Source organism: Myiozetetes cayanensis, unplaced genomic scaffold (assembly GCF_022539395.1).
Source record: "Myiozetetes cayanensis isolate MyiCay16 unplaced genomic scaffold, myiCay2020 scf9, whole genome shotgun sequence".
NCBI lineage: Eukaryota > Metazoa > Chordata > Aves > Passeriformes > Tyrannidae > Myiozetetes > Myiozetetes cayanensis.
In genome coordinates, this window is record NW_026088185.1 from 15,473,640 (window position 1) to 15,499,152 (window position 25,513).

At 41.4% G+C, this 25,513-nt stretch overlaps 3 protein-coding genes across 5 annotated transcripts in view; 2 read left to right on the plus strand and 1 right to left on the minus strand.

Annotated features, from left to right (window-relative positions):
* Window positions 1–895: 895 nt before the first annotated feature.
* Window positions 896–13,519, minus strand: RBM45 (RNA binding motif protein 45). Of its 2 annotated transcripts, none has more exons than XM_050340575.1 (10): window positions 13,208–13,518; window positions 11,864–11,986; window positions 11,600–11,726; window positions 10,465–10,575; window positions 9,945–10,124; window positions 8,920–9,049; window positions 7,617–7,713; window positions 7,119–7,285; window positions 5,524–5,720; window positions 896–1,236 (listed from the first exon to the last, which is right to left on the minus strand). In XM_050340575.1, exons 1-9 carry the CDS (start codon window positions 13,484–13,486, stop codon window positions 5,528–5,530), a joined length of 1,407 nt encoding a protein of 468 aa, XP_050196532.1. In that variant the 5' UTR covers window positions 13,487–13,518; the 3' UTR covers window positions 896–1,236; window positions 5,524–5,527. The 2 variants fall into 2 exon arrangements, with proteins under 2 accessions (XP_050196532.1, XP_050196533.1); XM_050340576.1 differs by lacking the exon at window positions 896–1,236 and adding an exon at window positions 1,270–4,668 and having other exon boundaries at window positions 13,208–13,519.
* A 2,057-nt stretch (window positions 13,520–15,576) lies between these two features.
* LOC126652784 (cytochrome c, somatic A-like) lies at window positions 15,577–17,300 on the plus strand. Its single transcript, XM_050339890.1, is given in 5 exon segments — window positions 15,577–15,609; window positions 15,611–15,746; window positions 17,104–17,126; window positions 17,128–17,203; window positions 17,206–17,300. Coding segments are annotated over 5 exon segments (363 nt in total).
* Window positions 17,301–20,856: 3,556 nt separating this feature from the next.
* Window positions 20,857–25,513, plus strand: part of PDE11A (phosphodiesterase 11A) — a 115,996-nt gene continuing 111,339 nt past the window's right edge. For both annotated transcript variants that reach the window (XM_050339885.1, XM_050339886.1), the window contains exon 1: window positions 20,857–22,037. In XM_050339885.1, the coding sequence (XP_050195842.1) occupies window positions 21,225–22,037 (813 nt within the window). In that variant the 5' untranslated portion in view covers window positions 20,857–21,224. The remainder of the gene's footprint in view (window positions 22,038–25,513) is intronic.

Sequence of the window (25,513 nt, forward strand, 5' to 3'; positions counted from 1 at the left end):
TACCCTGAACACAGTTCACTATCCCATCCTGGAACTAAGGGAGTAAGACCTGCATTCTCATCCAAACCTTCCTGTGAGGTAGGGATTTCTTGGAAGGAAATACTTCCAAAGGTGCACAGAGTCAGAATTTAGAGGGTGCTTCAGTGTCTCTCCCCACACCAATGATCAAGGGACCAGGATGGGAGATGCATCCAAGGGCATGCTTGTCCTGTAGCGTGCATACAACTAGAATTCCTCAATTTTATCTGCATAAATTATTTTAATAACCAGGATATTTTCAATTCAACAAGTGGTATGCAGGAATACATATTTGTATTTGGCATTTGAAAATTCTCTGTGCAAATATTTGAACTATCTTCATTTACTCTCCATCAGTGCCAGACTGTGCTCTTCATCCTGCTGAAATGCTGACTTGTCCAACTCTAACTTGAACATATGCATTGAAAGCTTCTGGGAGAAAAAAAAAACAAGAAACCCCAACCCCTTTAAAAAAAAAAAAAAAAAAAAAAAAAAAAGGCAAAACCACACTCCTAGACTCCATACTTTCCCCAGTTATAATCAAAAGACCTCAGGATAAGAAAGGATAAATATAAGCAGTTTTGATAGTCTGACCCACAGTCAAATGTCACTTTCACTAAACAGCATACAAAGCATAACAAATACCTTTGGCCCAAGTCAACAAAATATTTAAGAATGTACTTTGAATCATTTTCTAGATTACAGCTATTTTCTTAAATCTAGATTAATACTGTCACACCTGCTAGCAGTTTTTAAACGCTTATTTAATTTTCTCTGAATTTACTGCTGCACTTCACTTTTCAGTGCAATTTGGATTATGAGAAACATCTTCTATCTTAACAGAATCTGAATCATTATCAACTAGCCAGTCACGTCGGAAAATGTTGACTCCTTTATTTCCCCCATCATTGTAATTTCCATCTTATAGGAGGAATTCAGGTAAAAACAAGAGTTATTTCTGTAATACAGGATTATATACTACTACAAGAACAACCACCAGTTTACAATGTTAAATACCTAGATAATTTTCAAAACTGCATGTCTGCATATTCAAAATCAAAAAGTACCATAGAGAGAAGATAACTAAGTAACAATTAAAAAAAACAACAACAAAAAAAAGCTGTCACTGAAAAAGCTGTCACTGTCCACAGGAACCATGTCTAGTCACGTTTTCAGTCAGTCAGTCAGCTAGCTGAGGGTCATGTCATTATTTAGTTTCTGTAGAAAAAACACAAGTACAAAAATAGCATGAAAAAGCAACATAAATATTTTTATTTTAAAAAGTATGTCTTATAAAATAGAATCACTACAACAGCATATAAATAAGGCTTTAAATATTTTTAGAAGAATAACATTAAAGTTTTAGGTATGCTTCTCCAACTTTTAAAGAAGTATTTCTTTTTCTAAGCAATATGTAAAAGCTGCATTTTTTCTGCAGTATGCTGTTGATACAAATTACAGGTATTTTTTTCAGAGTACATGTCAGCTATGATACAATTACTTTTTTTAAACATTTTTGCACAGCAATACATTATTATAAATATAGATGTTAACTTCAGGATTTTAATAAAGTTTTAAGTAAAAAAATAAATGCAAATCAAATCAGTGATGCAAGACTTTTTCAGAGCAAGAGTAACAAAAGACAATAATAACCACGTATTTCATGACAGAATAAATGCTTCTCAACTTAAAAAGTGACTAAATAATTATTTAAAGACACCATCAAACTTTTTCCAAAGGGGAAAAATGCAATGAATCATTTGCTGTGGGTTAAAGTCAGTCAGCAAATGACTAAACTATTAAAACCCTCAGAAACCAGGTCCACATAGCTGTGTCTTGCATTTTTAATACACTGCTAGTTAGAAGCTGCTTTTTAAGGACTACTTGAAAGCTTTGTGAAAGACTTTTCGTGTGGGTTTTGGTTTTTTGTTTTGTTTGTTCATGGGTCTGTTGTTTGGTAGGGGTTGTTTTTGGGGGTGGGGGTGATATTAAAATAGAACTACTAGGTTGCAATAGAGAGATTAACTGGATTTCCACAATGCATTCTTCTGAAAGATAGCAAATTCCTTCCTTCCTCTTCCATTTTTGAATTATATAATTTACACAACTGGCATCAGACACTGCAGTGAGGTTTTCATGAAATACTCAGAGTAATGCAAAACTCTGAGTGGAGAGCACAAGCTGGTCAACAGCAAGAACATTAAGATTGGTCTGCTTTCAGCAACTGCCTAGAAGTAGACACTGTAGTTGTCTTCTCAAGCCTAGACTGATTCAAAGCAAGATATTTTAAAGTGATTACTATAAACGGCTAAGCCGTTTATACTTACTTAGCATAAGAGGGGACAACCTCACCCCCAAAAACACCTTACATTAGAATTTAAAGCAGTTAAGAGAGCATTATTGGTCTATATTTCCATCTTTTCTCTGCTACTTTTAACTACTCATATAAATTGAATTTTCACTGACTTGTAGGAGAGCCAGAGTCTGTAAAATTCATTAGGTGCATTAGTTTAGAATATTAATACACCTGTATGCAAATCTGCCTGATAAACAAAGGTGGTTGAAAGTTAACAAAGTTCTTATGGTCAAACCTTTACATTGCAAAAGCATTATCAGTAGCATACTGTTAACATCTTTTAAGAAACATCTTTTAAGAAACAATTTTGTAAACTGTATTTTTTAAAAGAGTATTTACATAAAGTGTTGGGGAAAGCGTCAAATGTGTAGAAAAAAATTTTATTTATATTTAATTATTCCATTGAATTACACTTATTTTCATATGGATTCTAGAATTCGCAGGTCTTATCGCAGATTTTAATCAGAGAACCTTGTATAGAAAGGACTATTGCAGAAATCCAGTCAGAGACAAAAAAGCCCGTAATACAACAGGACTTTAGAAGGGCTTTTTTTAAGAGGGAATGACTTCCTTAAGTGAAAACTCAGAGAAGTTTTAGCTAGGCAGATTATTTCTACAGTTAAAATTCAAAAAGAAAAAAGTTAATATTCTCACATATTCAAAAAAAAAAAACAGAGGTAGAGAGAATTCCATCTCCTTTCACATGCACAATTTAACACTTTAGGTGAAAGAAAAATATAAGCCTCTACGCTATTGCAAAGCTTTTTGTCAGCCAGTCCAAGGCAGTCAGGCAGTGGTAAGCTCCATTTAAATGGGCAAGCCCAATCTTTCTTTTTATGTACCATTTCATTTGAATTTGAGAAACCAACTAAAGGACAAAAAGAACAAGTAATTTTGTCTATCTATCCTAAGAAGAGATAGATGCTAAAACAACCTGCTAAAAGACTCAGAATCAGGAACCTGGTGTACAGGAGGTAACACTGTAAATTTAGAAATCGCTTCTCCCTGTGCTATAGCACAGATTCAGCAGATAAAAGGCTAAACAGGAGGGAAATACTCAGCAGCCATTTCCACCAGAATTACTAGTAATCTGTCCAAGACAAACTTAACATGTCTGTCTTTCAACAACTAAAACTAGTACTCTGTTATTTGAAATTTTACAGAGATACAAAAACCTAGGAAAGGACAGAGACCTCTGCTGTAATTTTGCATGTTGTAAAAATACAGTTCTTTAAATAGGATCTTATTTTTCCATTTTTCTAATTAAATAAAATGTGTGTGACTTACTCTGACCTTATAAATGAGTTCAGGTTTCTGATTAGTCAATAATATGTGTATATTAGAATTTAATAACATAATTTGAAACAAAGTAAGCTTTAGCCTTTTGAAAATCCCATTTGGTGACAAACTGCACAATCACTTGGAGACACTGAAGAATCTTCTCAACAATCATAACTGGAAAAATGTGCTGCTGTGTGTGGTTATATGTGTGAATAAAAACAAAATACCCGTTTTAGATAGACTATCAGAAGAGAACTTTCCAGTCTTCTCACTCTTACCTTTCTTAAAAACAAGGAAAGAAAACTTAAGGATAAATTATCTTTCTAATTTTGGACATATATTGTGTTTACATTTTTCCAGTAAAAAGTACACAAGGCAGACCTGGTCTTACATGTCACATCACAGTTATTCCTGTAGAGACCCAGAAGCTGGTCTTTAACTGTTGAGAGTAAAAGTCACATTAAAAACAAAACTTTGTACAAAGAAGAGTATGGGTACAAGTTACTTAAAATTATGTTCATCTGAACTGCTGATTAAAAAAAAAGAAAAAAAAAGCTTCAATAATTCAATGATTTTTCTCCACTGAATTAGCAATAATTCAATGGAGAAAAAGAATGCTACAAATCCAATTTTTTAAAACAAAAGTTGTGTGTAAAGACTAAGGCCATCTTCAGCACTTGCTGCTTATCAAGAGATCAACAGGAAAGTCCTCAGGAAAAAAGGAGAACAAGAACAATCTGGGCAAAATCTTTTTTGATCTTTGCAATTCTAGAGCCACAAAGAATATCTATACAAAAAAAGGCACAAGGAGTGAAGTTTAGAGGTAAAATATTGACGTGAAGAGAGTCAAGATTTCATATGACATTTTCTGAATGAGTTAAATCAAAACTTCATGTCCCCTAGGAAGATAATATGGCTACTGGAAATATCTGAAAGCTGTAGTAATAATTGAGAGTTATTTTGCAGAGAACAGCTTCTTCTCCCCCTACTGTATTTCTCTTTTGGTAGTAGTTCTAATGTTAAAAAAAAAAAAATTAAAAATAAGAAGTTAAATTTGATAAAATTTGAAGCAAACCAATGTTTTAAAAGAACAATTCAGTTTTGGTCCCTGAAGTCTAAAAAATATAAAACCTCTAGGAGTTTAGCCAGCTTTCACAGGCCATAAGCATCAAACAGTAAATTCTCAAACTAATTAAACGTGCATCTCAATCCCTCCACCACAAGCTCTGCAATATTTTCCTCACTATCACACATTTCAGCTACACCTGATTTCTGAGAATCCAGATGACCCAAATATCCCAAACCTTTGGTTTCACCTGACAACCTTACCTGTCCCCCCCTTCACTCCTCTACCCTCCAAGGGCTCAACTTTGCATCTTTATCTAACACCACTGATGGTACAGTTTTTTAACAAAAAAAAGACACACAGAAGCTGATGTCAGTTCCATTGTTTATTTTGCATTCTCTTTTCAGCGTTAACTGATTCTCTTATGTACAAAAGCAAACATTTCTATGAACATCCAGACTGATTTTTATCAACTGGTTCGTATTTTTCCAAGAATTATAAAAATTCATTGTTGCTAACTAAAGTGCATGTGTGCCTATATAAGCATACACACCCCCATATGGGGGTGTGTATGCTTATATAGGCACACATGCACTTTAGTTAGCAAAAATGAATTTTATATATATATATATACACACACACACAAACAGACATACCACAAACTGTATTTCAAGTTGTCAGCTAAGAATAGGTTTAAAGTTTATCATTACATGTTTGTATCTAACTTTAAATATACTTAGCCTATCGCTATTTCAAGTAGCTGAACTTCAGTGTAAAGTAACAGCTCAGACTGGGTACTCACCTGCTCAGTAAGTTCTCTGGCGCTTGTTGGGCTCCTCCGAGGGCGAGTCTGCCAACCTCACCTTAAGCCTGACACCATTCACAATCTTGCCATGTAACACAGTTATGGCCTCGCTGGCACTTGCTCTGTCTGCAAATTTTGCATAGCCCACATTTTTTCCAGCCACGAGGTAAACTTGTATCAATTGTCCAAAACGACTGGCAGAGGGAGGGAAAAAACAAGATTTCACAGGTTTTCCTGCAACATATCCTATCTGAAGTATATATGATTTGTTAACTGCAAAAACTGTGTTCTGATATGCACGCTATGTTTTCTTCTGCTGGCCTCTTCTAAAACTCACAATTTTCATATTCCCTTCTCTTGAATTATGAGCAGGAACAGAAATAATACCAGAAGTTCATAGACTATGTTTTCTACAGAAAATGATGATAGAACCACAAACACCAGTGGTTTCTCTCTTATTTAAAAGAATATGTAAAGCTAATCAATACTATAGTCCCCAAACACTCCATGGCACTCAAAACACCCCCAAAAAAAACCCAAAACAAAACAAAAAGAAAACCAAACAAACCAAAAATAAGACATACACGCACAAACCAGCAGATAATTTAGAAGCTAAACCCACATCTCACTTAAATGAACTTGCTCAGTTGTGATTCATCTTTGAAAAGGTCTCACTGAAATGACTCAGAAAGCAAGTACAAAGGCTTTAGGGAAAACACAGATTTCCAAAGTCCTCAGGAGATTCCTAGAAAGTTCCTTGAAATATGTTTCTGAAAAATAGTCTGCTTACTTCATACTGAAGTTATACAAATGTATACATAGCCTTTTCCTTCTCCAGCATCTGATTAAGAAAATCCATTATATCAAATAGGTACGGATTTAAATTCCACATTATGTGCATATTATTTCTTTTCCTCTCCTGGTGCTTTGAACGTAGTTTGGCTTTCCAAAGATTTATTGAAATGCAAGCTATTAGAAAAGGGAAACGTCTTTCTCCTCAAGAGTACACTACAAACAAATAATAGAAAACACTGGAGTTAACTCCAGATTTGTTTTAGAGATGGCAAAAATTGTCTCAAGTCTTCGCTCCTCAGAAGGAGGCTGTATGAAAGAACAGCTGAAATAGTGTCAGTAAAATGCAAACCATTATGATATATGATATATAACATATATATGATATATAACCCCTTATACTTACTTACCTAAGTTACTGTGGAAATTTATCAAAATACTTAAATATATTACAGAAACATGTAAAAGAAAATGCAAAATAAATTAGGAAGGACTGGAAGTACTACATTTTTTGGTTAAAAATAAGCATTAGAAGACTAGACATTTTACTTTAGATTAAGTTAATTGATAATAAAGCTGCTATACTGCTGACACTGCATCTATGCTTCAATGTGAATTTTATTACACACTAGTTTCAAAAAGCAACTGTTACTTACTGTTCACTTATACTTACCACTGCACACTGCCCTTTTTGGAAAGCATTTTTACGATAATCTTTTTTATTTTCAACATTTATTTTAAATATTTCATAGTTTGTTTTCTTTTTGTTAGGAAGCCCTTATTTGTAAATGGAGGCTTACCAGAACACATCTTCCAATATGTTTACAGGTAAAGGATGGGGATGAAATAGTATGAAAAGCCTTTCCTTCACAGCAGTGTCAGGTGGAGCTTTTTTTTTGGGTGGTGGCAGTATGGCATCTGTTTGGGGCTGAAGTAACTGTGGGCCTGAAGTTCCTCCAAACGCTGGCTGAAACAGGAGAAAAAAAACCACAAGTATAAATTAACTGATGGCAGAGGGTGGAAAAAGTAATTTTACCTTACTTACAATTTTTGTTCTCATCACAGGACATAAACAACCTCTACAAGTTCTAATCTTCATTACTTTATTTATTTTGGTTATTTTGTTACATTGGACAATAAATCCAAGTAAGCTCAGACACCTTTACAGGGGTACATCTTAAAAAGTGCAGCATCTAAAACAGTTACAGAAGAAAGTAAGCAGTGTTCTTTATTGACGTATCTGAAGTTTCTTACAACAATTCAGAAGAATACTAACACTGTGCCTTATATGAACTTACAGGAGGTGTCCTATACTGCTGAACAATCGCATTGTTACTGCGCAACGCTGATGACACCTGTGCTGTTACCAGCTGTGTTGCCATTTTTCTGATGAGGCTGCAAGCAGAAGTGATAATAAAATAGTTTAAAGAAAGAGCTAAGTTAATCCTAAATTCAGCAAGAGAAAAGTTTCAGTGCACACCAAAGAGTATCTCTGGAAATCTGTAACATCACGTAAATAATGAAAATCAAGCTGAACTTTCATGACACTCTATAGACATGATCTGAAAGTATGCATGCTAGCTGGAACTCACTGAAAACACTAATACATCACTATATAGAGAGATACAAAACTACCCTTTGCTTTTTTTAATACTCTAAGGGTATAAAACATAAAATTATCTCTACAAGAGCCCCCTATATTTTGTGAGAGGTGCCTAAAAAGCAAAAGGGACAGAAAAATTTCACCTATTTCAGTAAAGAGCACTAAGATTCAGTTCAGAAGACAAAATTATTATTACAGAAAGTTTACTTCCAGCTCCCATTTTCCAGTGATTTTACTTTGTTCTGTTGCAGAATAAGAAAAAGCAATTGCACGTTTTGCATAGAGTCACAGCCTGAGTTGTAAGACAATGGTGCAAGAATTTTTGAAGAATGAAGGTTGCAATCAGCATTTTTTCTAGTTTGGGTCAGGCATGCACTTCTGAAGTGAGTCTCCCCATTGTCCCTCCTTACTGTCCCCATTCATTTCCCAGAATAGGTTTGAGGTGAACTACATTCCTTTAGTATGAAACTAAAGCCAAAATTTTCAGAGCAGGAGAGTACCTAAGCCCCTCCAACTTGTAATGGGCATTCAAATGACAGGGATGAGTTAGAGAGAGTGGAACACCTGATGATTCCCCATACCGTGAGGATATCAGATCCTCATCGCCAGCAGCTTTATTCTACATATGTGCTTCACAAGGTTACTACTTGCCCTACTGCAAACAACCAAGATATCAGAAACACATTGCAGCCCTTGTTATATATTACAAATATACTGACGAAGATTCTTGTAAATCCAAGATTTTTCCATAATATCTTAAGAATATATATTTTAATCTTCTCTTGATCAAAAACTAGTAAGTTTTAAAAGGCTTATTCCAAACCATTCAAAAAGAAAACCCCAAACCAAACACCTCAATTACAGAAATACTATCTATGAGTATGGAACAAGCTCAGAGTGACATTGGTGCTACTTCTTATGTTAAAAAAGTATTTATTTTACATGTTGCTCTCCAGAACACAATTTACAACTTTTTGTCTCAGTGTATTAGTACTTACTCTGAACTATCACTTCCATCTTCTAGGAAAATGACTGTTAATCGATTTCCAGGAGGGTACTCAAACCCATGTAATTTGTACTTGGCATATATAGCTGACGCAGCAGTGCTGTACTGAATCACAGCGTAGCCTGCAAATACAATGCACAGTTTCAGTGTGAGATGGCTAAATCCTAAGAACAAACCACACCCATATAGAACAATAGGATTAAACTGCACATCAGTCATGGATAACACAAAATTCTTAAGTCTTCTTACCATACATCACATTACTTAACCAGTAGTATTTGTAGAAAAACTTCAGTGGAATTAACTAGTGACAGATGAGCTGTATTTATGCTACCTTGAAAAGCTGGCAATAAAACCACACAAGTGAAAACACGTCGTCTTCACTAATCCAGAATGAGTAACAAAAGGATACATATTTTCATTTAAAAATGCAACTATGCCATTAACAGTGAATCTCAAGAACTGTAAAGTTATATTTTAGCTCTCTGAATCATTTCAAGCTTCTTGGAGAAGAGACCACTTCCACACTTGTCTCAGCAGCAGCAAAATGAGACTGAAACCAAAACATCTTTTTACTAGAAAACATGATCTGTTTTGGAATTATTTAATCCCATTTACTCATGTCAGCTTCTACAGACACACACACACCCATGCCCATTTCAAGATGAAAACTCGAAAGATTTGTTTAGAGAACATTTTAACTAGATGTCCAATAATTGATAAAACTTTTCCTTCATTAATTCTACCTAAAACTATTAATTTGACCAAAACCACTTATCATGACTTTGATTCCATCCTTCTTGAGATTTTATTACCTGAAAGTAAAAGTATTTATGGCTACCTGTAAACAGGGGTTCAAGCAAAACTGAACATTTGGGTTTACGCAGTGACAGCAACAACCACTGACTCTTTCCAACAAGTGTACTGTATTTTGCAATACAAATTAATTGAAGTAAAATTACAAGGGATTTCCTTTACAGATATAAGAAAAAAAACCTTTTCTGTACTTATACTTACCACTATTGGTATAAGGATCTCGCTGAACATCACAATATTCCAGTCCTGGAACTAAATCAAAGAGGGCGAACAGCTGCTCTTGAATAAAGGGAAGCCGTGACACCACTGACAGACGTTTGGAGACTGATTCTTGAATTCTGCACTCATTTTTTTCAAAACTACAAAATTCTGGCTGCATACCTCAAAAATCAACAAAATAATTTGACTCATCACACCAGCATGCCTTCATTTCATGCATATGTTGCATTCAAAACTTTTAAAAGCGATCCAAGTCAATTATATACTTATGGTAATGTGTTCAATTTCAGCAATGGAAATCGCAAAATAATTGGCCAACCAGAGCAAAGCAAACCATAAAAATATAGAGATGATATGCCTGGCTAGTTTCTAACTTCAACATCCAATCTACTAAAGTGTTGGCCTGAGACTCCATTAGCTTCCCTTCTTCCAAACCACATTCTAACTTAGTGACCATACTTGAGACTACAAATCATTTTTAATACCAAAAGCTGTGACTTACAAAATGGAAGTGTATTTCCTCTTGGTTCTTGCCTTGTGTTATTACTATAATAGTCATGTTCAAAAGACTCAGATGACTTATTTTTAGGTTCAGCCAAAATGGCCCTGAAGCCTGAAAGAAACAATACAGCAACACCTCAGCACATCTCGATTATCTGATCAGACCCACATTCTCCAAGTACCATATTTAAAAACATATTATTCAGCAAGACAGGTAAGCACTGGCTGTAGTGAAATAACTAATCTATAACTCTTGAAGACTGCCATAGTAATTTTGTGAAAGCTAACAGCTTCCACACAGAACTACTCCTACTCACAAGTTAAGCACAACAATCTACTTGCCTTGAGAATGACTGAGCACTGGTACAGTTTGCCACAAAGGCTTTGGAGTCTCCATGCTTAGGGATATTCAAAAGCCACCTGGACATGGTCCTGAGCAATCACAGTGCCAAGGTGACCCTGCTCAAGCAAGATGACCTCTGGAGGTCTCTTCCAACTTCAACCATTCTGTGACACTTAGCAGGATTCTGAGATGCTCCAGAAGCAATCACCTGAACTTCTGTGCTAAAACAGCAGTTTATGTGTGTTTTGCACTGATCTAGGTTTTGCTTTTATGAAAGAAATGGGTATTATACTCAAGCTATCCAATTGATTTCATTTTAACCTCATAGCAAAAAGGGAATACAATTTTACTGCCAAGTAATCTCAGGCTCATATTCCTATGCACAAGTATCATTTTTGTAGAACCACATCATGCAGAACCACCATGGATATTAAGGGAGGAAAGAAACCCAAGAAATAGACACGAAAAGAAGTAAGAACAACAAGCAACCATGTCCACACACTAAGTTCTTTCCTATTTGTGAATATGCAATGTTGAACAGGAGGTTGGACTGGAAGGCTGCTGTTAGGTTTCTCCAAAAGCCTTTCTTCTCCTGGTCTTGAAAGAATGTAATCAGGTGACTGTTCTCACTGAATGCTAACAATGCTATTATTTATTTGCAAAAGAACTTTGTCTCAAGATGTTTTTACATCACAAATAATTTAACTGAAAACATAACTAAAAATAAAAGGTACATTAATGATGATACACATTTATAGCAAAAAAGGGTCAAAGAATTCAGTCAGATTCTTACTTCGATCACACTCTTCAATTGCTCGGGCAGCTTGTGATGGTTTTAGATATCTCACATAGCCCAAACCTTTACTTTCTCCAGTAGTCTTGTTTTTAATAATGCTGCAATATTCAATGTCTCCATACATCTAGAACAATTAAAAAGCATATTAATTTCCAATATTTGAAAATGCATAAAAGTTCCATGTGCTTTTGTGCATGCAACCCTTTTGATAATTAAGACAAAAGCATTTAAAATAACAATTATCAAATAGCAAATCAGTACCTTAAACTTCTCTCTCAGATCTTCCTCTGTATAGGATTTTGGTATCATAACAAAGATTCGTGTAAGCTCCTCATCTTCAACATCTCGGTGGCTTCCAGAAGCTCTTGATTGTGCAATAAATACCTAATGAAATAATTACATAGACACTAATTACCAGCAACAGGTCTTAAACATGTATCAACAACCAAGAAAAAGGTTTTAACAGCCTTTGTATTTATTGTTCGCATAAACTAACTTTCCTAACGCGAAAAAAAGAACAGCTGTGACCACTTGTGACAAAAGATCTACAAATACAATTCACCCCAAATGGTCTCCCAAGCAGGACAGAGGCCAGCAGAAAGTCTCACCGGGGATAAGGAACAACGGTGAGGAATACTGCTGCTGATTCAGCAGCATTCCTAATATCACCAGTGACATGGGAGAGGTAGCAAAGAATGCATTACTGTAACAGGCCTAGTATAGCAGTAGTAAAAACAAATATGCAAGCAAACAAACAAAAAGGCCTAACAGCTTATTAAAACCTTGCTACTGCAGTTCACTGCTCAGCTGGGCTGAATTTTGCAGGTCTAGTGCTCTATGAAGGATCATAACTCCTCACATCTGTTACTGTTAAAATCTCTTTTAATTACTGAAATAAACTTCATCTCAGAAGTGCACATCAGAAGACAACAAGAGAAAAAGCAACCAAACCACAAATAAAAACAAACAAAGAAACAAACCCAAAACAACCAAGTAAGAAAAACACAAACTATTTAATAAGTAACCTTCTTATACAAAAGTAGCAACTGATTTCACGGAGCTCTTAATTTATGTTTTTAGTAGTCATGCAGGGGAGGAATAGAACTCTGATCTTTTGGCTTCTGATGGCAAATTCTTCAGAAAAGATTTTACTGACTCAATTGCATTTTCAAACGAAAACAGGAGGCTGAAAGCTGACAGCCAATTCCATAGATTTAAAAAAAAAAGAAAAAGTTTTGAAAAAAGTTTTCACGAGCTACAAAACCAATATGAAACACACTTGCAAAGTCAGCTCTATTTACTGACGTCTATCTTGCTTACAACACTTAGAATATGCTGTTTAAGAACCTTTGTCACAGAGATTCCTTGAAAATTCAAAACGTAGCCCCAAGGAAAGACACCGTAGTCTCCAGGTAGAGCATTTCCCCCCGGCCTGTCACAGCTCAGGCCACACGTGGGAGCTTCAGGTAGGGCTGGGGCCGCCCGCAGCCGCTCCGCCAGGTGCGCTGGGACAGGAGCGGCCCCAGCGCCAGCCCGGCCGTGCGGGCAGCACAGACCCTGACACCGCCCGCCCCACAGCCCCCGGCCCCGCTCCCCGGCAGGCACCTTGATGGGCTTGGTGTCGGGGAGCAGGCTGCGGCCGTGCATCTCCTCCATGGCCCGGCAGGCCTGCGAGCTGCGGGCGAACTTGATGAAGGCGATGCCGCGGGACTCATTGGTGCGCCTGTCCCGCAGGAGCCAGATGTTCTGGATGTCCCCGAAGGGGGAGAAGCGCTCCCGGATCAGCGACTCCTCGGTGTCCTTGCCCAGCACCACGAAGATGCGGCTGTTGGGCGGCTCGTCCAGGCACTCAGCCGAGAGGCGGGCGCCGCTGCTCTCCTCCATGGCGGCCGTGCCGCGGGGGCCGGCAGGGAAGCTCCGCGGCGCCCTTTCCGCCGGGGACACACCGCGCCCTCCCCTTCCGCTGCCGCTTCCTGCGCTCCAGCCGCGCCCCTCCCGCCTCCCGGCCCGCAGCCGGGGCTCAGCTGCGGCTCCGCGGGGCTCGGCCGCGTTACCGACGGGCGGCTCCATCACCGAGGGCCGGGCCCGTTTAACGAGGGCCGGCCCCGTTGCTGAGCGGCGGCTCCGCGCCGGGTCCTCGCCGCTTTGCAGTGTGTTAAGGGATGGAGACTCCACATCAACTCTGGGCAGCCTGTGCCAGTGCTCGGTTGCCCTCACTGTAAAAAATGTGTTTCCTGATGTTCAGAGGGAAGCCCCTGTGTTTCAGTGGGTGCCCATTGCCTCTGGTTCTGTCACTGGGCACTGCTGGGAAGAGTCTCGATCCTTCATTCTCTCCCTTAGGCTATTTATTATATATAATAACATCCACCCTGAGCCTTTGCTTCTCTGGACTATGTAGTCCCAGCTCTCAGCCTTTCTTAATGTAAGGGAGGCTCCAGTCTCTTACTCCCTTTTGTGGCCCTTCACTGCACTCTCTCCAGTATGTCTTAAGGTGCCTCAGCAGTCCTGAGTAGAGAGGAAGGGTCATGTCCCTTGTCCTGCTGGTAGCGCTCCTAATGCAGCCCAGGATACTGGTCACCTCTTTGCTGCACATTGCTGCTCATGTTGACCTTGGTGTCCACCACAAGTCCTTTCTGCAAAACTACTTTCAACCAACCAGTCACCTCCCTCCTCAGGCTCTGGGGCATGCAGTTGTTCTTCCTCTGGTGCAAGAGTCTTGCACTTCTTGGTGCTCCTGTCAGACCATCTCCAGTCTGTCAGGTTTGTATGAATGGCATCTGGTAGGAACCTGATATATTGACCACTCCTCCCAGGTTTGTACCCTCTGTCAGTATTTTCCTAACATAATCACTTCTGCTGAAATTATTTGTTTATCTTTACAGGGTGTCCTTCAACTAAATACTCACCTCCTTTGAAACAACACTAGTGTCACAAAGAGAGAGTTCCTCTGTGAAGAAACTATTTTCAAGGCCTTTGCTGATATAGGCAACAGCAGGGCTTCTTGTGAATGCTCAGGATAAAGAACACCAGGGAACTTTACACATTTCATGGGAAACAAACACAAAAAATATCCAGGAAATATAGCTATCTGTAGGAAAATAAGCACACAGCCAATTAATTGTGAAGAATGCAATGTTCTTATAAGGCTCATTAGATCTTACATATTTGGATCCCAAAAAAAAAAAAAAAAAAGGAATTCCTCCTAAAGGAGTTGTCAGTGCCCTAGGATTGTAGTGATGCCAACCACTGCACACTGAGGGGTCAGTGACCCACGGCACAGTCACCCCAGGCAAGCACAGGCTAGGGCTGTGCTGGGCCATGCCTGCAGGTACAGCCTGGCCTTCAGGCCATATTGTGCAGCACACAGGCCTCAGCCAGGGATGAGAGGGCTAAGCTCAGTCAGCTGGCTCATGCTTACAAAAGGAGCCCGTGGGCAGCCCCTGCTTGGTACTGACGATTACACCTGCTGCCTGGCCTTGCCCTTATCTAACAGCACAGCAAGGATTCCTGAGAGCATCATTTCTGGTTTGACTGCAGAAATGGCAGAGTTGTTTCCATGTTACAAAATCCTAGAAAGCTCGAAACACCACAAGGGAGGGTCTCTACTATGAAGGTGGTCTGCATAGCATGCTGTGTGTGAGCCAGAGGCTCCCTCGGTGCTATGCCACCTGGGCCTTCCACCATCTAAAGGGATGTAAGATTATACTTTTTATTGTGTTAGCATTGTAAATAAACAGCATTATAGAAGATACTTTACAGAGTGTGACTCCATTCTTACTGGGATCGTAATGGACAAATGTCTCCTGGTGCAAAATGAAGTTAAAAGAAGAAATCAGGGGAGCGGGCTGCACGCATTCTTTTTCACAAGCAAATTAAATATGCAGAAATGCCCCTTTTATGTAAGCAGATGTAGTTTTCAAGAGGAAGAACATGATAACTTTGACCAACATTTTAGATTTTTTCCATAGATCAAAATGGGTGATGTTGAAAAACGTGAGATCTTTCTCCATGAAATGTTCTCAGTGCCCCACTGTTGAAAAAGATGGAAAGCACAAGACAGGACCAAATCTTTGGGGTTTATTTGGCTGTAGAACAGGACAAGCTGCAGTATTTTCTTACTTAGATGCAAACAAAAACAAAGGCAAAACTAACATGTGGCAGGGATAAGCTGCAGTGTTGGAGGGGATATATATGCCAAATACCTTTTTCTTTAGAGGTATAATAGAAAGCCTTACTCACAAGGAGTTACTCTCACAACTGTCTACTTTGCATTACTGCAGGCAAATTTGAGCTACAGCTTCAAAAACAAAAATCCTTGTTCCCTGTATTAAAATACTGGTAAAATTTCCAATACTCAGTACACCAAATTAGAAGGTTTGTAGCTTTCCCAGAACCTCCTAGTACCAATGGCCAGATTTTAATTTCTGTTCCTGGAGTGTTTTTAAATTTCGTTTGCTGGTCACTACCCTCTACTGGCACCATGGTGTGTTACAATTGTTTTGCTTGACTAAATACCGTCTCCTACTAGTATGCTATGACTTTTGGTTTTTCTTGTGTTTTCCATACAGTCAGTCTTAAAAAGCAGTGGAACATCCCCAGGGGATAGTATTCTATGTGGGTTTCATTGTTTTATTTATATTATTTTATTATAAATTATATTATTTGAATCAAACTATTAATTACGAATACAGTCTTGGGTTTTTTCTGGTTACTAAAGTGCTTTAGAATTGGCTGACTTGTTTATTTTTCTATGATTTCTATGAAAAATTTTGTGACGTTCACTTTATACTGGGACTTCGTTCATACAAAACATTGTCAGCACATATTGACTATTTTTTCCCATTAAAATTGTGTGGAAAAAATCATACGTTGTTAGTACAATTTTTTAAAAGAAAGTAAACAAAGCAATATCTAAATCCACGTTAGATGATGGGAAGTAAGTCTGGAGGACAGAAGAAAACCGTGGACACATCATTATAGGTATTGCAGTAGGTTTGAGCACAACAGTAGGCTTCTGTTGACAGAGACAGGTTTTAGCAGGTTTGGAAGGAAACACTAATGGTTTTTCAACTTGTCAAGAGATTCCAGGAACTGGCCATTGACAACCCTTTTTCTAACGCCCCTCAATGGAGCACAGCCTTGACGAATTTCATGTCAATCTGCAGATGCTCATCTTCAAAAACTGAAGGAAAATAAAATTGGATCCTCTAGATACTGGAATTACAAAGATTACTCTAAAAGTAGTAAGTAGTTATATGTGAAACAGTGCAAAGAACTGCAACCTTCCATGATGCAAAAAGGATTTATATTTTACTTAATAAAGTGACACAAAGACAATGTATACCTTGTGCATTTTATATTATCATTTATCATTTATGCTCACATTCTCTTGGATTCTACATGGACGACATTCAGGAGCATCACATCTTTGATTCGAAACCATTGATATTTTCATAAATATACGATGTTGTGCCATTAGTATATTTTTTGGTTTTCATTAGTTGTTTGGAGTGAGAATACACTGACAAGAGTATTTAGAAAACCCTAAGAAATACTCTCCTGGTTTAAAAATTATTCTTGCTGCAATTAAAAAGCAGAATGAAAGCTGATGTTATTTGCATACCTGAAAAAAGCAACTTCATTGAACATTGCTTCAGCAGCTGCAATGTTAGTGAAAGATGTTTTTAATTTTGACTAGCTCCTATATCAAGTTTTAGTATTTTGATGTTAATTAGTCCTTAGGGTCTGGCCTTAGCAAAATCAAATAAGGATATGTTTTAAGATGTGTCCTAGTAACATTGTGAGGTGGGCATTATTTATACGGTGTTATACATTTCATATAGAGAGATCTATAGAATTAGAGGGTTCTAAAGAAATACTGTTCCTTTCTCTAAAGGTATGTGAGAGCCTGATTCTGCAACTAGTTATTCAAACACCCGCTGAAACTATTACTCAGTTGGTGTGGCTAGGTAAAGCTACACTTTCTATTCCCAGGTGCTCATTTTATCAGTACTGCTGCAATGCTTATCCACCAGGGGCTTTAACTGGTTGTCTTACGCACTCCATAGAGCTGAACTGATGGTTTGAAGGAAGGGAATAAGTAAGAGTCAGGTAACAAGTTCTCTGACACAACAGGGTGAGCACCTGCTTCTTTTTTCTTTGTGCTGTAGTTGTGAGATAGTTCCCCCTTTCAGTGTAACTGTCAGGATCTCTTCTATTGACTGTTTAGACAATTAAAGCATCTGCCTGAATAACAAAAATTTTCTCAAGTGCTTTTCTCAATTTCATTTTGAGGAGCACTATGTCACTGCCCTTCTGGACAGAGAAACATGCTCTGCCTGAGATTTCTGCTTGTGATTCTTTTAGGGCACCTCTGTATGCCTGTACCCAAGGAAACCAAGTGAGACTGGCTAAAGCCTCTCTTGCTCTCTTGAGCTGGCATTGTGCATCCCTGATGACTAAAGGTGTATCATATGTAAGATGCATCAGATGTAAGCTGCCTTTAGCTCAGTATAGCATACTTGTAGAATTATGAAGGCAGCACAATCTCATGGCATTAACAAACCCGTTTTTCTTTTTGGCCCTCCCATAAAAGGCTTAAACTAAGTCTTTAGCTTTAGAAGCTGCAGCCCAGTATACAGTGTGCTTTTTACTCACCATACAAACAGAGGTATAGTTTGATGTGTGCCAGACAGATCCCAGTTTTCTCCTAACATCCACCAATGCACAGCACACTTGGCTCGGCTTCTGAATCAGGTTTTATCCTGACACCGTGTCCCAAGCCTGTGCAAGTTATAGAACAGTCAAGCCACTGTGAACATCTTTGTCACATTTCATCCTGAAGAGAAGCTTCTAGTTTATACACAGATTTGAGGTTGCAGACTTCTTTACGATTAAGTTGTTACAGTAAAGAGTTCACTATATATTTTATGCAATGGAGACAACTGCAGTTTTACTTTCTACAGTCTTGATTCTGCGATTTGAGAGATTATCAATATGCAGATTTTACATGTAATCAATCCCATGCATAAAGTCCCATAAAATAAAATAAAGATGCCGTAAGACCTTGAAGAAACGGTAAGGGAAGACATTGTTTATACCTAGGCTTACAGTGTTCCTGTAACACTTTAAGTGCTTACATACAGAACTGCTACACAGTAATCATCTCGTAGTAAACACTGGTATGAGTGCACAGACCAAACCTTACTGCAGTGAGATGGTAAAAATTACTTCCATACAATTATTTCGCAGCCAAGATCCTTGCTTGAGAGCTGGGGGTACGCGCCAGACTACTGACCTCCAGCAGCTCATGCGATTTCTTTGTGTTAGAGGAGCGTTTGTGCCAGCGCTGCAAAACCGCAAATGCAGTTCGGGGCGTGTGGCAGCGACGCCCTTGGCGGGGACGGCTCAGCGGCAGCCCCGGCAGCACGGGGGGCCAGGGCGGCCCCTCGGCTGCGTCCGCCCGAAAGCGGGGCCTCCGCCGACGATGTGACAGTCGCGGCGCAGTCTGGAGGGCTGCGCCCGCTGCCGCCTGTGAAACCCCTTTGCGTCACCGCTCCGGCGGCGCGTCGGCAGCGCGCTCGGAAACGCTTCAACAACAGTTCCAGCCGCCCTTGCCCTCTCCGAGATGCGCTGCCATTTCATACACAAGCTGCCTGCATAGAAAGAGCTTCATTAGAGGTGCGAGCAGCTCGGGGACGACCCCCTACGGCGTGTCCCCCGACCCCCGCGCTTGCCGCCCCTCGCCCCGCACGCCGCTCCTCCCGCAACCCGCTCGCCGCGGGTTCTGCAGCCGGGCGCGCCTGCCCCATTGCCGAGGGAGTGCCGTGGGCGGCGGGGTTTCTCAATGGAGAGCCCGTCCTCCTGCGGCAGCATCCCTGTTCGCCGGGGAGAGACGGAGTGTTGCACAGAACCCCGACGAGGGCGGGGGGCAGGCACGGAGCCCTGCCGCCACAGCGGCCCGGGACCGGCGGCAGCGAGGGGACGGCTGCTCAACCTGCAACAGTGCAGGCACCGAGACTGGGAGCCTAAATCCTTTGTCTGTGGCTAAGCAGTCTCCGAGCTGCGGAAGCCGCAGCACCTGCACGGAGTCCCTTCTCATCCCCTACTGCTGCGGGAAACACGGCAATCCTTCGGGACACACACGTAGCCCTTTCTCCTCCGGCTGACACCCGCGCAACCCCCTGAGCTACCCACACATGTCCCAAAAGCGCTCTCTCTCCTTGCACTGCCCGGACCCGCGCCGTAAGGGGCTGCTGCAGGGACAGGGTCCTCGGCAGGTCGGAATCCCGTTTGGTTGAAGATTTGCCCGTGTGTTTTCCCAGCCACCCAAACTTCCATTCATGAATTTCTGAAGCAGCCTTCATTCAGTCTTTGGTGAGCGCATGAAAGACATTTTTCACGTGTTAAGATACATGACTCTTGTTTTTTTCAATCGCTTATGCGTAGGCTTTGATTTAGCAATGAAACGTGCTCCACGTGCGCATAAAAATAACCCCGGTCCGTCTGCCGGCGATGGATGCGGTCGGATTCCGTCTGGCAGTCGGTGATGCCGGAGCGGGCACCCAGGAGCGCCTCGGCGGGCCCGCTCCCGCCGGGCAGCCCTGCGGAAAAGTGGCTTTCGGCAGAAAGCCCGGGGCAGCTCCTGGCGGGCAGAGCCCGCTGTGCTGCCCGAACACCGCGGGTGCGGGTGCGGGTGCGGTGCGCACCAGGCAGAGCTGGGTCTCCGCACGGGTGAGGCTGTAGGCAAATCAACTCAGAGGTTCAAGAAACGGAATTCACTCGGAATTCTTGAAAGGGCTCCGTTTTTCCGCCTGTCTCCTGAAGTACTGAATCACCTCAGATAATGCTATAAATAAAATCTCTTTAATGGGAGCGCTCGCATTACCTCCCGCCGCCTTTCCCGCGGCCCGCGGCCCGGTTCGTCTCTTCCCCAAACACGCATCACAGACAAAAGGCCCCTCCCTCTCCCCCCGATGTTGTTGAATGAAGCTCCCTAACGCAGCTCCCCATTGCCGGGGGTCCTCCTGCCGCGGGACCCTCCGCGCCCCGCCCGCTCCGCCGAGGCGGCTGTGGCCAGGCGGGCGGCGATACCCCCTGGTACCCGCAGCGGGGCTTGCCAGCCCTCCCTCCCCCCGCCTGCCCCCCCGCTCGGCTCACGCGTCCTCCCCTCCCTCCTTCTCAGTGGTCTGCCGGCTGGCTTACGCAGCAGCCGCCGCCAGCACTGACAGCACTTGGCAGAAGGGGTTTGCCCGAGCGCTCCCGGAGCATCTCCAGAAGAGCGGCGGCAGCGCCTGCCCGACTCATCAGGGGAGCGGCCCGAAACTGGGGAACCGGGGCCAGAGCCGGAGAAGGGCTTAAATCCAGGAAGCAGAAAAAATACCTAGAAAAATACGAATAATAATACTACTAATAAAAAGTGGTGGGCAGGAAAAGGAGGTCGCGGGGGGAAAGTAGGTGGCAAGAAGAAGGCGCGGCCCCTCGCAAGGGCCCGGGCAAGGGGCAGGAGAGGCCCCTCGCCGGGGCTGCCAGCAGTGCCCCCGTGCCCCGGGGCGGCCGTCGGGGCGGCAGCAGCACGTGGTGACGGGGAGGCATGGCCTGAGCCGCCCCCGCCGCCGGCACCATGGCCACCGCCGGCGATGCCGGCCTCGACGTGGCGGCCGTGGAAAGTTTCTTAGAGAGACACCCGGAGCTGGTGGAGAAGTGGCTGAAGAGGAAGAACTCGCTCCCTGGAGCGCCTACCCAACCCACTGCTCCCACTGCCGGCCCGTCGGAGGATCGACGGAGCAGCGACGGCCCCGGCGGCGGCTGGGGTAGCGCGGGCGGCCCCGGCGGCCCCGGCCCCGGCGGCGGGGGACTGCAGCGCCGAGCGTCCCAGAAGGAGCTGCGGAAGAGCTTCGCCCGCTCCAAGGCCATCCACGTCAACCTCACCTACGACGAGCATGTGCACGGCCGGGCGCAGGAGCCGCTGAGCAGCGTGCGGCGGCGGGCGCTGCTGCGGAAGGCCAGCTCCTTGCCCCCCACCACCGCCCACATCCTCAGCGCCCTGCTGGAGTCCCGCGTCAGCCTGCCCCAGTATCCCCCCACCGCCCTGGACTACAAGCGCTACCTCAAGGAGCACAACGAGCGCCAGTTCTTCCTGGAGCTGGTCAAGGACATCTCCAATGACCTGGACCTCACCAGCCTCAGCTACAAGATCCTCATCTTCGTCTGCCTGATGGTGGACGCGGACCGGGGCTCCCTCTTCCTTGTGGAAGGGGCCGCTGCCGGGAAGAAGAGCCTGGTCTCCAAGTTTTTCGACGTGCATGCTGGCACCCCGTTGCTGCCCTGCGGCTCCACCGAGAACAGCAACGAGGTGCAGGTGCCCTGGGGTAAGGGCATCATCGGCTACGTGGCGGAGCACGGAGAGACAGTCAACATTCCCGACGCCTACCAGGTAGGAGCCTGGCAAACCCCTCCGCACCGCGGCAGCAGAGGCGTTTGCTGAGAAGTCCTGCCATCGCCTGGCCCCGCCGCTCCCCCCGGGGCGTCCCTCCCGCCGCCCAGCCTCCCCCGGGGTGTCCCAGCTAGGGCATCCCAGCCGGGGCGGCGGGGATTCCTCAGAGCAGCCGCGGGCATTCTCAGGGCAACTCTTGACGGGGCGAGAGGGGTCTCAGGTAAAGCCGAGAGAGAAAGCCCCTCCTGGGTGGCCGATGAGGCTAAAGCCCTGAAATCGATACAGCAGTGCTTTTGAATTTCGCAGGAGTGATAGGTGGCTTCATGTGTTTTGAAAACATATTTTGGAATTGGCTGAAAGAAAGTTTTAAAACATGCTCATGACAGTCCCAGTGATAGTGTTCTTAAATCTGTCTCAATGTTCCTTGCCTGCCCGCTGCTGAAAAACATCTCATTGCTTTCAAAAGGGCACGTATTTTCACCTTTGCTTATGCCCACTCAGCCCACGTGGTATGTGTTTTCAAACCTATTCCTAGAAGTGATATAATCAGTCCTGTTATTTTTCAACAAAGACTATTCCCAGTTTTTACTCTTTTAGAGGCTTCAGTGTGAATTGTGAAAATTCAAAACAAAAGTTTTGGCTTGAAGGCAAACATTACCTTTGACTTCAGCAGGGATAGACGAGCCCTTGCCTGAGTGTGTTATTGCAGAACAGAGCCTTCAGTTTCCTTGCTTGAAATGTACCTCTCTTTCAGTGGGTCCATTTCCAATGTTTATTTGTGTGAGTCACTTCAGCAATTTGAGGTTCTTGAGAAAATTAAGAACCACAGAGTTACAGGTCTTCTCAGTTAGGATCATGGAAAGCTTTAGAAAGGTGAGAGATGTATGTCTTTAAGAATTTTAGTAACAGTCGTTGTCCATTGTCTAATTTTGCACTACAGTAATAAAAATAATAAACATTAAAAAATTGATGATGCTTTATAGCAAGCTATAAGGAAGAAACTTGAAAAATAAGATTTGGGTTTTTTAATACAGATATTTGAGGCTGAATATTTATTTATTTGTCAAGCAGTATTTGAAAAATACTGGGCACCTCACAGATCCAGACTGACAGATGTTCCCAACCCACAGAGTTCAAAGGGAATGAACAGAGCCTGGTGAAAATGTTCAGACTAAAATGAGTATTGGATCACTTTTGAAAGAAAAACCCCAACTATCTTTCTTTCTTTGTTTTTCTCTTTCTCCATTAAACACTTTCTCTTGCGATCTGTTTTTATTTTATTTTCACTGCTAAAAACTGCAGTTCCCAGAATATCTGCTGCTGCAGGTGAAGCTGTATGTTCTCAATAGTCTCAACTCACTAAACAGATAAAGGATGTTGAGTTTGGCTGGGAAAAAGCTTGATCCCTCTTTTTAACTCTGGATAACTTCAGCCATCTTTCTTTGGAGGTGAAAATTCCACTACAAAGGCAGTGTGTTTTCTGCTCCTAAGGAACTGCATTGTTTTTTATTCAACATTTGTTCACTTTCTGTCCACTTCCCTGTGAAAAAGTCCAGCTACTTTAAACAGTTCATTGTCTGTTTCATTTGCAGAGAAAAGTGAAAACAATCCATACAGTTGTCATTTCCAGTACTAGTTATGTTATACTGTTGTCTGGCTCTTATTCAAAATCAATTTAAATATTATAAATGATAAAATTCACTGTGTATTTAAGCCCTAAGTACTTTACTTGCAGTAGATGGGCAAGTTCAAATCCAAGTCCATCTTGTAATTACATCAATTGCAACTTCCCTGCTTTCAGTGGAGCTACTTCTGATTGACTTTAGTGCAAATGAAACTTAAGATCTTGCAACATTAATGAAAGTTTTGCTTGATAATAACATGGGGGATCTGCTTTCTCTTACATTTCTGAGTTAGTAGCAGTTTATCTTCTCTTACATGGCAAGTGTATGTATGCATTGCGCATCATTAAAAGAAGACCTTTCCAATTTAATAGTAAAAAGAGCTCAATGGAAGCCAAGGTACATGTGTGCAAAGAAGTGACAGCTGTTCCATTTCAGGTCATTGTAATGCTCACAATAGAGCACTTCAAAAATTAATAAATGTGATAATAGGATTTTTGCCAGTATTGCCACCGATGATGAAAGTGTTTAATCAACTGTCAGGTAAAAAACAGCACCACCAGGAAACTCTGTCAGGTGGAGTCGGAGAAAAAGTGGTGACAGCACAGCACCATTTTTTGTCCATGGAAGAGGGTTTCTACGTTGATGCTACTCATTTGGTAAGAAAAGGCCTTGCATTAGGTCAGAGGAACACTTTTAAAGTTTTTTTGCTTGCTTTTTTAAATTAATGAACTTGTTTAAAAAGAGGTAAATATACTTCCATATCATTAATTAGCTAGTTTACAGTAGTGGGAAATTTACTTTACTATCATCCAACTGTCTCTGTTTTCTCAGAGCCTGATCAAACTCCGGTTGGAATTCTACCACTGAGTAGAAAGTGGGTTTCCTGCTTGTATTGTCAGCTACTAGAGGCATGAATGGTACTTCAGTGCAATCAGCATTACATTTAAGTCCTGTCATGTCTTGCAGTTTGTTTCATGCAGGCAGTCCCCTGTGCCCATACACACACTGACTGGTTTAGGAAGTATTTGTAAATGACTGGCTGTGTCATTTTCAAAGACAGTATAGTTTTTCAATTGCACATTTATTTTTCTAGAAAGAGAAAATACTAAAAAATTAAATCAGTAATAGCCTGGGGTTTTTCCACAATACAGGTGATTGATAGTGTTGTTGAAAATCTGCCCATGTAAACAATCTTTCTTAATTCAATAAACATACATAGATACAAGGGTTAGAATTAATATTCTGTATTGAGGACCATATAATAATCACTTCTTTTTAATACTAAACAATGACTATATAATATCTGACAGTAATTTAATTTATAAAGTTCAACTGAAAAAACTTCTTGGAAGCTCACAGCAATAAAGAATTTGACAAATAGTTTATGGAAAAGTTTAGATGAATGTTATATGACTGATTCAAAAATTTCACAATTTCATTCATGGCATTAAAAGCTTTATTTATTACATTTCAAAGTCATGTGATGAAAGTGAGTTTATAATTATAACAGTAACATACACTATCTGATCTGCAAGAGTTAGCTTTACAGAGGATTTGAGAACAGGAAAGCAATTAGATACTTTCTTTGCATTTTGGAGCCAGTCTAGAACTCTTTCTCCTGAAATTAATCCAGCTGACTTTCAGTCACTTTAAGTTCTATGATAAGGCCTTTGGTCTTGCCATATGTTAATTTTGGGAAGCATTTCTGACTTCTTATTCTTATGTGAATAATGCACTATGCCTTGAGCACACATTTGGAAGAATTTGGTCATATTGGAGAGGAAATTTGTGGCCTAAATGTCCATTGAGGTTCCTCTTAGGAGAGAATAGATGTAGTTTCTGGAGTCATAT

What these genes read in the sequence shown, in the direction of transcription:
- RBM45 (XM_050340575.1), bottom strand. Translation starts at nt 13,486, where the DNA reads ATGGAGGAGAGCAGCGGCGCCCGCCTCTCGGCTGAGTGCCTGGACGAG. An exon ending in CCGACACCAAGCCCATCAAG is followed by an intron (nt 11,987 to 13,207) that starts GTGCCTGCCGGG and finishes TTATTTCATTAG; the next exon opens with GTATTTATTGCACAATCAAG. An exon ending in AGCAGTATAGGACACCTCCT is followed by an intron (nt 7,286 to 7,616) that starts GTAAGTTCATAT and finishes CTCCTGTTTCAG; the next exon opens with CCAGCGTTTGGAGGAACTTC.